This window comes from Lutra lutra, chromosome 2 (assembly GCF_902655055.1).
Source record: "Lutra lutra chromosome 2, mLutLut1.2, whole genome shotgun sequence".
Taxonomy (NCBI): domain Eukaryota; kingdom Metazoa; phylum Chordata; class Mammalia; order Carnivora; family Mustelidae; genus Lutra; species Lutra lutra.
In genome coordinates, this window is record NC_062279.1 from 210,552,385 (window position 1) to 210,565,739 (window position 13,355).

A 13,355-nucleotide genomic window follows, 5' to 3' on the forward strand; every position below is an offset into this window, starting at 1 on the left:
TTACAAGGGCATCTCTAATTCAGAGAGTGTCGGGCTTACCGTTTAATTCCACTTGTGTGTAGGTAAGGTTCGAGTATGTTACCTTGTGTCTATGGACCCGTTTACACTAACAACACTACTTGTTTTTCAACAGTGGGCCACAATCCGAATTGAAAAAGGAGTCTCAAAGGAGTCGGGTCTTAAAAGCTCAGCTTCTGTCGGTAAGTCTTCTTTTTCATTTATGACGGTTAACGCATCCAGACTGGATAGGTTTACATCTACCCAGTTTGAACTTGACATATGCAGAAAGCAGTGCATTCTGTAAGCCTTGGACCACTCATACTTTTGTTCTTTATGCAAAAGAGCCGCTGGCTGAGTTTTGAATGAGTTTTCACTGTGTAGGAGGTAATAGTGTGCTAGTTCATCTTTGTGTTCTTATAGGGCATTTCTAAAGGTGTACATTTAAAGGTGGTTGCCTGTAATTTTTAAAGATGTAGTTAACGATTTAAGAAAATAATGCTAATTAGACTATCTTAGAGTCAAATCTATTTTTGAGGTTTTATTAGCACCTTATTCTAACTTGTTCTCAAAAATGTTCCTCAAGATAACCCTTTCCTACTAAAGGCTGATTGGTAATATGTGAAATAAATAATTACTCCCACCACACGTGACACCTTGCTTTTAAAAAGTAACGTTACAGAGTAATGTGGTAACATAGTTACTATACATTACATAGTAACAAGGGCTCAGAAAAGTCCTACAGTAAAGACCCTGGTCAATTTTTGTTAAAAGTGAATTGTGTCACTGAACTCTCCAGTGCTTGTGCCTTTTAGTATTTTGCCGTTGTTCCAATAAACTCTTTTACTGAGGGTAAGAATTTTAAGAATTGTTTGAGACAGGGGTTCATAGGAAAGTAGAATTCTATGGAAGGGATGACTATGAAATTAGGAATAAATAAGTCATTTGATTTAATTAAAAGACTAAGTCTTTACGTGTTTTTCAAAAATAATGTAGAAACAGTTTTGTGCCCATCTGATTTAGGATTGAAGATAATCACAATGTCAAACACTTCACTAGGAGGAATTTGTCTTCCGGAGGCTTGTCTGAGAGGAACTGTAGAAACTGTATTATACCATAGTGCATTTTGGAAACAAAGTATTTGAATGAAAACATCTGCTCATTTTGTGTAATTGGATTGCTACGTTCAAAGGATTGAAACAACTAGTAGATCTTTCTGGTGTTTACTTTATCACTGGCGTTCATCTGGTGTTTATCACTGGGAACATTTTACCAAGATTGGGTATTTCTGGCTACACACATTCCTTTTGTTGTCAGATAACTTCTCTTGGACATTGCAGATCTACTAATATTTAATTTTTCCAGGTACATTTTTAAAGGTGTATCCTTATGATTAAGGACACAACAAACTTTATTGCTGGTTTTCTGTTGTACTTGGTGGGATTTGGGGTGTCACTGATTTTGAGTGAAATTCTGTGGAGCCCTATAGATTGGGGTGGTGGTGGTGGTGCACATCTTGGGCCGTGAATTAATGCATAAGGTGTTTCAATTTGCTAGGCTAAGAGGATTAAAAATCAGTAGGTGAGGGTGTCTTTAGCATTAGTTTAGATTTTTTAGCCCGTACTGAAGTGAATGGTGTCACTTGTTGGATTCCTTCCTTCCTTTTTTTGTTTTTGCCATTCTCTGTCTTTTCCATGGTACCTCCAGAAAAGAGTGGAAGTGAACAAGAGGAGAAAATATAAATCATAATGGTTTAGAGTAAGGCTGAAGTCTCCTAAATCTATCTTCTTTTATTCAGAGTAGCTGTCCCTTTTAGCCATGAAATAGGCAATGACTATTGGCCGTTACTGAGCATTTGCTACCTGTGAGTTTGATGAGCTCCGCAGACCACTAAGCTACGCTTCCTGTGAGGAGGCAGGCATCTGCCAGGTCACGGCGATGCACGCCCAGGTAGGCCATAAGCGAAGGACCGTGTGGGATCTGCTTCAGTCTCAGACAGGCTGCCCTCCTCTCTGTGGACCCGCAGCCGTGCCTGGTGTGCGCCTCCGCTCCCATCCTGGTTTCCATCCTGCCCAGGCAGCCTTGTCCGGGGTGTGTGCCCTGTTGGTGCACCTGCTGTCTGCAGTCCCCACGCAGGGAGCGTCTTCCTCCCGGACAGACGGGCCGAGGCCGGAGAAGCCCACAAGCCGCCGGTGCGCAGTCTTCTGCCTCCGGAGCCTCGTGTCTCTGTGTGGCTGCTGGCAAGACCCCCAGTTGGCGCTGAGCCGGCTGCGGTTGAGGCAGGGGTCACAGGCAGGCCAGGGGCCCCAGGAGAGCAGGTGACATCTGGAGCTGTGGGAGCGCTCCCGAGCCGGCGACAGGTTCAGAAAATGGAGAGGGAGAGCTTGGCTAAACAGGGAAAATAGTTGTGTTAATTTCTGCACCCAAATTTCTTCAGCCGCTCTTGCATCTGATGGAGTTTTGGAAAGACTTTCTGAGTCCCTCTCTCTGCAGGTAAACCCCTCTTGCGTTCTGTGTCTCTTGTGCTTTTATTCACAAGCCCGAGGAAAGCCGAACCGAGGGAAACCCTGTGGCTGAAGCGCTGTCTCCTGTCTTCAGCCATCTGCTGCTTTGAAACCGCCTGCTTTACCGAGCGAGCTTCAGACAGGGTCACGAGCAGGGTCTCTTCTAGGAGCCCTGTTATTGCACCTTCTTCCAGTTTGAAGGATGTTTCCTCATTGTTACTGCAACACTGAAGGTACATCTTTCTTCCCCTCTTTAAGGAACCGTGTTCTACTGAGCGCTCCGCGTCCGTGGAGAACGTAGTTACCCTCTACCCTCATTTGTTTCCCAAGGGCCGATGGGCCTCGCCGCTCCAGCCGTGGGACAGGCACGTCTGTTAGACTCAGGAACGTGGTGGATTGAGATTTTACCAACTTTCATCTCACTCTGTTGTAAATCGTGCAAGGGACCATGGACTGTTAAGAGCTACCACCTCATCCTTGGGTACCTGACTGATTTCAAGGGTTGATTGTGCAACGGACTTCAATGACTCAGGGTCGTGCTTATAATGAATGTAATACACTATGCCATTCCCAGAACTGGAGACTAATTCGCTATAAATTGCATTATATTACTAGGACATGTTGAATGCTTACCGACCAAAAGTTAACAGGCAGGAAGAAAGGCCTGAGTTTGTCCTTGTCCTGGTGGTGTCACAAACAATACAAATAAATAGAGGCCGTGGCTCGGTTATGTAGGCGCTGTCCTCTACAACGTGCCGTTGGTCTGATTCAGCAACGTTTGCCTGGGAAGTGCCTCCTCAGGATCCCCCCCCTTTGCCCACGCCCCGCAGGCACCACGCGCAGGGATTTGGGGTCACATGGCCTATTGTTAATGAAGCTCCCATACTAACTTTCTCTCCTGCCCTGTATGTCTTCCCTCCCATCCCCATCGCTTCCTCCCCCACCGGACCCCACCACACACACACAAAGGGCAAAATGCTGTGCTGAAGCTTCGGATGTTATACCTATTCAGAGAGAATTCAGGTTGCCTAACATTTTGCTCTGATTTTACTTTTGGAATTCTTTCTGTGAGACTTGATTAACCATGTTGATTCTGGTATAACATTGGTTGCATCAATACTGAATCTCTTTCATTTGTAGAAAATATGGGATAATATTTTGTGACAGAAATTTGAGTATCATTTTCAATACTCGCTTTTTTTTTAGATTTTATTTATTTATTTGGTAGAGAGAGAACATGTGTGTGAGAGGGAGAGGGGGTGGGGGGAGGCAGAGGGAGAGGGAAAAGCAGATTCCTCACTGAGCAAGGATCCCAAAGTGGGGCTCTATCCCAGGACCCCAGGATAATGACCTGAGCTGAAGGCAGCTGCTTAACCTACTGAGCCGCCCAGGTACTCTGCTGGGCAGCTGGTTGGTGGGAAGTGGGGGGGGGGGCGTTGATACTCTGTTTAAATCACTTAAGTTGATTTAGTAGTATCGTCTTGATGCAAACTCCCTGAATACAAGTCAGTATCTGCTGTCCTCACAGATGTGTAGTATAGTGCATTTAATGGGGTTATCTTGCTGATAAAAGACTGGAACTTGTCTAGCTACTTGTAGAGAGAAAAACAATCCAGTTACAGGATATGGAAGGATTATAGAGCAAGATTTTCCTTATCACTGCCAAATGTCTACCTGCTTTTATTAGTCTGCCTCTGTTCACAAATCGTGTGCCTGATGGTGGTGGCGATGATGATGAAAATTGTCAAACACACACAAAAGTAGAGGAATAGTATAATAAGCCTGATACAGATAATATTTGTCAAGATTTTGCCACACTTGATTCACCTGTGCCTTATTTTTTGCTAAAATAGTTAATGCAATATAAGATTTCATGTCTTTTCATGCATTTTAAAAAAAGGATTTTGAAAAATAGCCACAGCACTCCTAGGTTAACTCAAACTTAACTTTTTTTTTTTTTTTTTTTAAATTTGATAGAGATCACAAGTAGTCAGAGAGGAAGGCATGAGGGAGAGGAGGAAGCAGGCTCCCTGCTAAGCAGAGAGCCCGATGCGGGGCTTGATCCCAGGACCCTGGGATCATGACCTGAGTCGAAGGCAGAGGCTCTAACCCACTGAGCCACTCAGGCGCCCCCAAACTTAACTTTTTAATATCATCTAATACACAGTTCATATATAAATCCCCCTAACAGTTTAAAAATGTTTTTATAATTGATTTATTTGAACCTAGATTCAGTCATGGTCTACAGATACATTTATTTATTTATTGATACTGCTCTACTGGACATAAGGAGTATGGTTTTTGTTCCTGGAAGGAACAAAAATTACTTAATAGCAGGTGATTCTGAGAAAATTCTCTAGCATAACGTACATTTTTATCCTCACAGCTTAATACAGCTCTCTCAAGACAAAGTTTTGATCGTTTTGCAGTCATTCATTTGTAAACCACAGGATTAGTCATCTGTATTTCTTTTTTGTTTTGTTTTGTTTTTTTATTTATTTGACAGAGAGAGAGAGAGAGACAGAGAGAGATCACAAGTAGGCAGAGAGGCAGGCAGAGAGAGAGGAGGAAACAGGGTCCTGCTGAGCAGAAAGCCCGACTCAGGGCTCGATCCCAGGACCCTGGGATCATGACCCAAGCCAAAGGCAGAGGCTTTAACCCACTGAGCCACCCAGGCGCCCCAGTCATCTGTATTTCTAAGTGCAATATTCCATGATATTTGTTACATGAAATTTATTACATGAAATTTTCATATTACATGAAATTTCGTCGATAGCCCCTCACTTCCACTTCTCCTAAGATATCAAACCTAGCCAAATGCTCAGCATGTATGTGTTAGGAGACTTGCTACAAGTGGATACAATAGTGAAAATGTGGGGACAGGGGCATCTGGGTGGCTCAGTTGTTAAGCATCTGCCTTCAGCTCAGGTCATGATCCCAGGGTCCTGGGATCGAGCCCCAATTTGGGCTCCCTGCTCAGGGGAAAGCCTGCTTCCCTCTCCCCTTGCTTGTGTTCCCTCTCTTGCTGTGTCTCTGTCAAATAAATAAATAAAAATCTTAAAAAAGAAACTTTGTCTTGCAGAGAGCTGTATTAAAATAAAAAAAAAGAAAAGAAAATGGGACAATGCAGTCACTCATCAGGAGGAAAATTAACATGTGAGCCAGTCTAAGTGAGTTAATGGGATTTACACGAAGAGAATAAAGTACACAAATTTTAATGTTGCACGAAAAGAAAATGTGTAGTGTAAAAAGCATTTAAAATTACTACTATAAATACATATTACATAATTATCTAGATATATGTAAATAAGTATAAAATAAATGTGAAAGTGGTAGGTACCACAGATTAGTGGTTATTTTCTAGGTGGGAAGAGAAAGAATGGGGAGATGGGCTTTAACTGTGTTGTTTTTTTCTTTAGAGAATGTCTGAAGCAAATATGACAATGGATTTCTTTTTCTTTGTTGAACTTATATTTTTTTGGGTTAAACTTATACTTTAAGCATAAAGATTAAAAAAACCACAACCAAATAAAGGATCAAGAATTGCTTCGCTAGAGTCTTAGCTAGAGGCGTAGAACTAGTTCTGAGGCGTAGAACTAGTTGTGAGGCGTAGAACTAGTTGTGAGGCGTAGAACTAGTTGTGAGGCGTAGAACTAGTTCTGAGGCGTAGAACTAGTTCTGAGGCGTAGAACTAGTTGTGAGGCGTAGAACTAGTTCTGAGGCGTAGAACTAGTTCTGAGGCGTAGAACTAGTTGTGAGGCGTAGCACTAGTTCTGAGGCGTAGAACTAGTTCTGAGGCGTAGAACTAGTTGTGAGGCGTAGAACTAGTTCTGAGGCGTAGAACTAGTTCTGAGGCGTAGAACTAGTTCTGAGGCGTAGCACTAGTTCTGAGGCGTAGCACTAGTTCTGAGGCGTAGCACTAGTTCTGAGGCGTAGCACTAGTTCTGAGGCGTAGAACTAGTTCTGAGGCGTAGCACTAGTTCTGAGGCGTAGCACTAGTTCTGAGGCGTAGAACTAGTTCTGAGGCGTAGAACTAGTTCTGAGGCGTAGCACTAGTTCTGAGGCGTAGCACTAGTTCTGAGGCGTAGCACTAGTTCTGAGGCGTAGAACTAGTTCTGAGGCGTAGAACTAGTTCTGAGGCATAGAACTAGTTTTATATGAATAGAAAGTAAATATTTGTCTCAAGGGTGTGATTGATGGTTACCTGCTCTGAAACACAACTCTGTTGACACCTACCAGTGCCTGGAATTAAAACTCAAAATTATGGAACAAGAGTTGTTACTCAAAGCATATTACCTCTTAGAGATGGGATTCTCAGCCTTGGGACTACTGACATTTTGGGTTGAATGACAAAGGGCCATTATGCATTGAGAGGGGTCTTGTGCATTGTAAGATGTCCTTCTAGATCATAGTGGCAAACTCCTGATAAGACAGAGTCTCCATGCATTGCCACATGTCTCCTGGGGGCAAAATCCTTTCTCTTCCCCTAACTTCTGTCCACTCCTTTGGAACCACTGCTGAGAATAATGTGTTCATCTCTTGGTATCCAGTATTGTCACCATAATTTTCTTACTTTTCTAATAAATAGGCCCTTGAAGGAGCAGAACTTGATTTCCAGTCTTTGGTGGCTGGTGTGGGGAAGGATGGCATGGGAGGTGAGGCTTGTGAACAATAGGGTTAGCAGACAACACAGGATTGTGGGGAGAAGGCTGTTCTTTAAGGAAAAGTAGAAGTGAGACCAGAGTTCTTCCTTCAAACTTTGCCTCATAATTTGATGAAAATATACTGTTTTGGAGGGAGATTTACTTTAGACTGGATTGGAGACTTGTGTATAACTGTGTACTCTAACCTCTGAAAGGAGATGACTTAGCATTTAATTCTGGCCCACAATGAGTGAGCAGGAAGGAGTGGTTCTGTCAGGAAAGAAGGTAAAAGGTCACGTCAGACTAATGGTCTTCATTGCATTGTGAAGAAGCCCTAAATCACAGAAAGGAAATCTCCTATGTTAAGAAAGCAGCGACGAAGCTCATAAAATATCCCATTATTTTTCAAATCATTTTTCTTATCATGTAGCAGTGACAAAGTAGGTGATATGCCTTGTGCCTATCCCTATTTTCTATGAAATTAGTTTTGCTTTTAAATATAAGTGGTAAGGGGCACTGGGTGCCTCAGTCATTGGGCATCTGCCTTTGGCTCAGGTCGTGGTCCCAGGGTCCTGGGACAGAGCCCCGCGTCGGGCTCCCTGCTGGGTGGGAAGCCTGCTTCTCCCTCTCCCACTCCCCCTGCTGTGTTCCCTCTCTTGCTGTGTCTCTTTGTCATATGAATAAATGAAATCTTTAAAAGTAAAGAAATAAATATAAGTGATAAAAGCAGGTTTTAGACAGTTCTGTCCCCAACACTATTTAGTTGTTGGTGATCTTGTTGGGGTTTAGTTCTCTTAGTCCTAGACTCTTCAGTAGGTGAGGAGAGTATCTGCGTCTCAGCATTGTGGAGGTGGAGAAAGCCAGATGAGAGTAGAGACTCAGGGATTCTTTGAGAGTGGGAAGATAACCGGACCAGGGGACGGGAGAGTCAACTTGAGGGTACATTCTTTTTTAGGGAAGTTCTCTGTACCATTGGGAGGAGCAGACAGCTCACCAGCTACCATCGAAGCCAAAATCCAGCCTGTCGTTTTAGAAGTGTTCCTCAGAGCAGTGTCCTCCCCTAACAGCCCTCTGGCCACCCTACCCTCAGAGAAAGCCCCAGTCAAAAGAACAAAACTTCTCCACTTTGTTTCTACTTTATAGACAAAAATCTATCCATATTAATATCAATATTAATAACATAATCACCACCATTTAGTAAACAGTGACTGCATCATGCAAAATTATTTACATGAAGAAGGTTTTGTTAATTATCACTTAGCTGATGAGGAAACGACAGGTGAAGGAGGTCGGTAACTTGCTTCAGATCACGCAAGGAGTAGAAAGCAGACTGAAAAGACATCCCAGTCTGATTTAGCTTTCCTATTCAAAATCAAAAATCAAAAAGTTGCCACCACTCCCTCCCAAAATTATACCTTCCTTACCTGGTCCTCTAGTCCATCCTACCGTCTCCGTTTTCCCTTTGAAGGCTGAAGTAACTCTTCCACAAATGGGAACTCCTCTCCCGAATGTTGGCTTTTGTCACATACTAGGAAACTCATAACATTTAAATTTCAAATCATCAACAGAACTTTTAAAGAAATAAGTCTATTGAGAATATTTAGGATTATAATTTTAATTGATTTGATGGCTCATTCGACAAGGAAGTTTTACAGATGTTTCTCTATTGTGGGATTTCTTGTTTAATCAAAGTAGTCATGTCCAAGTCAACAAAGTTAGTGTGGGTTGTCAGCCAAGAAACGGGTCAACAGTATAGTGGATGAGATGTTAGTTGTTAGGGCTCCTGGGTGGCTCAGTCAGTCAAGCATCTGTCTTTGATTCAGGTCATGATCTCTGGGTCCTGGATCAGTCTAGGAGCCCTGCATAAGGCTCCCTGCTCAGCGGGACCCTGCTTCACCCTCTCCGTCTGACCCTCCCCCTCCACTCATGTTCTCTCTCGCTTGCTCTTCTCTCTCTCTCAAATAAATTAAAACAAAAAAAACTTTTAAAAGTGTAAAAATTAAAATGTTAGTTGTTGAAATGAAACTCTGCCTGTTAATTCTAAATGCCTATTAGTTTCTCTGCAGTGTTGTCTGACAGCTGATGACAATGTCCATTCTTCTACTCCGTTTTTGCTTCAAAATAGATAGAAACATATGGTTAATTTCATGATCAGTATTTATATCTGGGGTTAAAATCCTCTTCTTTTATGATCAACATTGCTTATTTTGTAAGTTTCTGGGGAACTTCTGGGGTATATAGTGATGAAAAAGGAATTGATTTTTCTCGTTTGCTTTTCTTAGAACAAGTACACCTTCAGTATTTCTAGTCTTGATAACTGAGAGACACTAAAAGAAAATTACTCAAAATTTAAAAAGGGGCAAATTATTGTATTACAGATACATGAACTATAGAAAATGGAAAAATTGAATGTACCTTTATTTCAGTAAAGCTTCTGATCGTATCCTCTTCTAAATAACGGGTTGACAAAACCACTCTGTTACCCCCCCCCCCACAATCCTGGCAGATGTCATTGGGTGATGGGTCCTTGCCTCTGAACCATGATGTAGCCTCCTTAACACACACCTGCAGACAGCTTTTCACTACCGACTGCTTTGGAGTTGGTCTTCCTGAGGAAACCTTGTCACCACTCAGGATCTGGAGAATAGAGTGTCTCACACCATCTACCCAGGGGTCACTAACTGAAAGGAGGAGAATCTTTGGAGTAACTGGGTTTAGACGTAGATTTGGTTGTATTGTCTGGAGCCGTATTGACCCAGGTAACTGGAAGCACCGTATCATTGACTGAATGCTCGTAGCTGGGTTTTAAGTAACCTAGGAAACAAAGTAGAATTTAAAGTAATCTTGATTGTTTTGGTAAATGAACCATCAGAGAAGGGTGACATTGGAGATCCTTTACCTGAGGAGGATGCTCCAGAATGGGATAGAAAAGCCAGTTTCGGGGTGCTGAGTGGCTCAGTCGATGAAGCATCTGGGGTCCTGGGATTGAGCTCTGAATTGGGCTCCCTGCTCAGCGGGGAGCCTGCTTCTCCCTCCCTCTCTGCCACTCCCCCTGCTTGTGCTCTCTCTCCTCTCTTTCTCTCAAACAAATAAATAACATCTTTATTAAGAAAAGAAGAAAGAAAAGCCAGCCTTGGTTACATGGTAGGAAAAGGCTGCCACTTCAGGAGGCAGAGTTGTAGACTATCAGGCATGGAAAGCACAGAACGTGGAATGATGCTGCCCTCAGTGGCAGAACCAGCACTGCGAACTTCTCAGAACTCCGCAGTGACGGGCCGCGGGCGATCACGGACCCCGGTCCCTGCGTGAACAGTGCTTACGGAGTGTTTTCTGTGCACCCACGTCCGATGCTGAACTCTGCCCTCAGGCAACCCTCGGCCTCCTTACAGAAATCTCCCCAGTCTCCTCACATTCCCGTGACCACCGGAAGCCAGCCGGTGCTGATGCATAGCATGTCCCCAAAATAAGTGTAATTAACCTGAGGAAGAAAATTCCTAAATGCTGCATGAAAAGAGATCGTTTTGGATGGGGGACTTCAGAGAGGGTGTTTTGGTGGATGTGTTAGTGTTGAACCGGCCACGTCGAGGGGGCTTGGGCTTAACCGAGCTGATGGGACTTTCCAAACTCGGGGCATGAGGAATAGCCTGCGTAGCAGAGGGAGGGAGTGTAGTTCGTGGATGGGAACAAACACAGAAATAAGGTTGGCTAAGAGGGTGACATTAGATATGACGGGCTCAATGCAGAGTGGTTTAGCTGTGACGTCAAGGTACAGAGGATCCCAGGATTGCTGTTTCTGTTCCTGTAGAGAGGAAATTCTGAAGCCTGCGAAAGGTGACTGCAGTGGCCAACCGGACCTGTGAAGGTTGATGATGGAATTTGGGAAAAAAACCCAAAGGATGACTCATATGACAGTAGGTTGATTAGCAGAAGGAAGTAGCCATCCCTCTTTCTCTCCGTAACCATAAAAGATGGGAAAGACTGGTTTACATTAAAGCAAAATGTTTTATGTAAGAAAGAACTTCTTAGCAAAAAATGATCATGAAACTGAACACAGGCTACAAGGTAGATTACACAGAAAAGTTTTATACATAGAATGGAGAGTTGAGAATTTGAGGAAAGGCATGGATTATGTAACAAAATTCTTTTCAATTGTTTGCAGTGCCTTGTCATCTTTGTTGTGATACATTCCATATAGAAATTTTAACTTTTTCAGTTTTTAATCTGTCTTTTGGTCATATTTAACATCGGTGTCTGTGTGTGGGCCACCGCCTCTGTAAGCAGAGAACACAAGAAGGGTCTTCATCAGTGCTTTACTCTGCAAGGAGCAGCACCCTTCAAGCCCTCTTCTCCTTTTCTCCTCTCTCTAGGAGGTTTTATAACGGCATTTCCCAATCTTCTCTGTTTTCTTGCTGAAGCTCTTGGTAAAGCATAAGGTTTTTTTTTCTTAATATTTTATTTATTTGACAGAGAGAGACACAGTGAGAGACAGAACACAAGCAGGGGAGTGGGGGAGGGGAAGCAGACTCCCGCTGAGCAGAGAGCCCGACGCAGGACTCGATCCCAGGACCTTGGGATCATGACCTGAGCTGAAGGCAGAGGCTTAACCCACTGAGCCACCCAGATGCCCCAGCACAGTGTAAGTTTTTGAACGAAGAAGAAGGTGAGGGGCCAGGGTGCCAAAGTAGGCTTGGTACACAGAAGACTGGGGAGATGGGGAGCAGATAGAGGTAGTTCTGTGTCTGTTGGGGATTGGCTCAGGGAAGGGAGAGAGCCTGTTGGGCCTGTGATTAGACAGAGTCCTTTTCTTGGGTTGGAGTAGGAGGATGCTACAGTATGACATCTGGAACATGAATTAACATGTCACATGAGTCGGTGGCCTAGTGATGCCTGCCTTCCCTGGGGATGTGCAAAACCCTTAGGACCCTCTCTTGGTGTGACCCTCAGTATTTGGTAAGTTCTCCTCTGTTCCTCCTTCACTAACTTCTAGGTCAGGTGCCTGGTTTTCCTGCTTCTCTCCCTCAGAGTTCTGTTTCCCTCAAAGCTTGGGCTGGCTAGGGAAGGACATTAATTTCCTGGAGTCCTATTTTGTTTTTTGAAGTTTCCTTAGAGAATAAAACCCATAGACCCCTTATGGCTCCTGTACTTCTGGGGACACCAGTGAATAAGAGGAAAGCCCGAGGCATGGTCTGCTTTTGTGTTAGGGCTGCAGAGCCTTTCACCGTCTTGCCTCAGTGTTTCTGGAATCGACAGGCCTTGCCTTTGTGCTTCTCTGGTGCTGCGTGCTGGGCAGCCTGCACACGCTCATTTCGCTGGGAAATGGAGCGGACCCGAAAGCCCGAGGATGTAGAGACGCCGTGGACAAACTTTGGGGGTGAGATAATTTGGCCCGTTTACCTTTGAATATCCGGAAAAGTGCACTGCGTGAGAGTCCAGCAACTCGGAGGAACGTTGACTTTGGCCTTTACGGAAAGCCAGTGTGTATGCATACTAACAGTCTTCACGTTGTTAGAGAAAAAGCATAATGATTTCCGGTATCCCTTTGCGAACAGGGAAATTCTCTTGGCTTACACAGAGAGGAAATTGATCATGAATTCCAGAGACCATCCCTTTACCCCCCCCCCAAAAAAAAAACAAAAAAAAAAAACAAGAAAAAAGGAGATTAAAAGACTGGACAGAGAGTACAGGCTTTGACTGTGAGTAATTAGTCACATTCATCTGCTGTGTACACTTTGTAGAGTACTTCAAGTCTTTGCAAAGAGTAAGACTATATTCCTTTTTCCCAAGTGTGGTAGACTTTTTGTTTAAGTCGGTATCTGTTAGTGTATCATGCAGATATCCACTTCCTTTTCCTGCCTCTTGCAATGATGTTGGTGCAAATCTACTCAAATGAACGAACATCCTCATTTTCAATGACTCCTATGTTCATGACAGTGAGTTTTGTGCCAGTCACTGGCCAGTCCACACAACTTCTCCATCATAGATCTCAAGTGTGTGATGCCAGCAGGCACGACGAAATCCCCACGTGTGACAGTGTTCAGCCTCTGACGCTCATCTGACATTCTATTCTCGCAGAGAAGCATGTGCATTGGGGTATATATGCAAGGAGAGAAAGGCATTTTGTAATCAGCAAAAAGAACTAACATCCTTTTTTTCTTAAGGGAAGCCATTGCCTTGCCATTCCACCCTTACTGCCATAGGATAAGCCACCCCT

General features: G+C 43.6%; 1 protein-coding gene and 1 long non-coding RNA gene across 4 annotated transcripts in view; one reads left to right on the forward strand and one right to left on the reverse strand.

Annotated features, from left to right (window-relative positions):
- Positions 1–13,355, forward strand: part of GPAT3 (glycerol-3-phosphate acyltransferase 3) — a 67,633-nt gene that overhangs the window by 8,847 nt on the left and 45,431 nt on the right. For all 3 annotated transcript variants that reach the window (XM_047719747.1, XM_047719748.1, XM_047719749.1), the window contains exon 3: positions 134–200. In XM_047719747.1, the coding sequence (XP_047575703.1) occupies positions 134–200 (67 nt within the window). The remainder of the gene's footprint in view (positions 1–133; positions 201–13,355) is intronic.
- Positions 5,983–6,947, reverse strand: LOC125093943 (uncharacterized). The gene is made up of 2 exons (XR_007125393.1): positions 6,631–6,947; positions 5,983–6,059 (listed from the first exon to the last, which is right to left on the reverse strand). It is a non-coding gene; the product is annotated as an uncharacterized LOC125093943 (long non-coding RNA).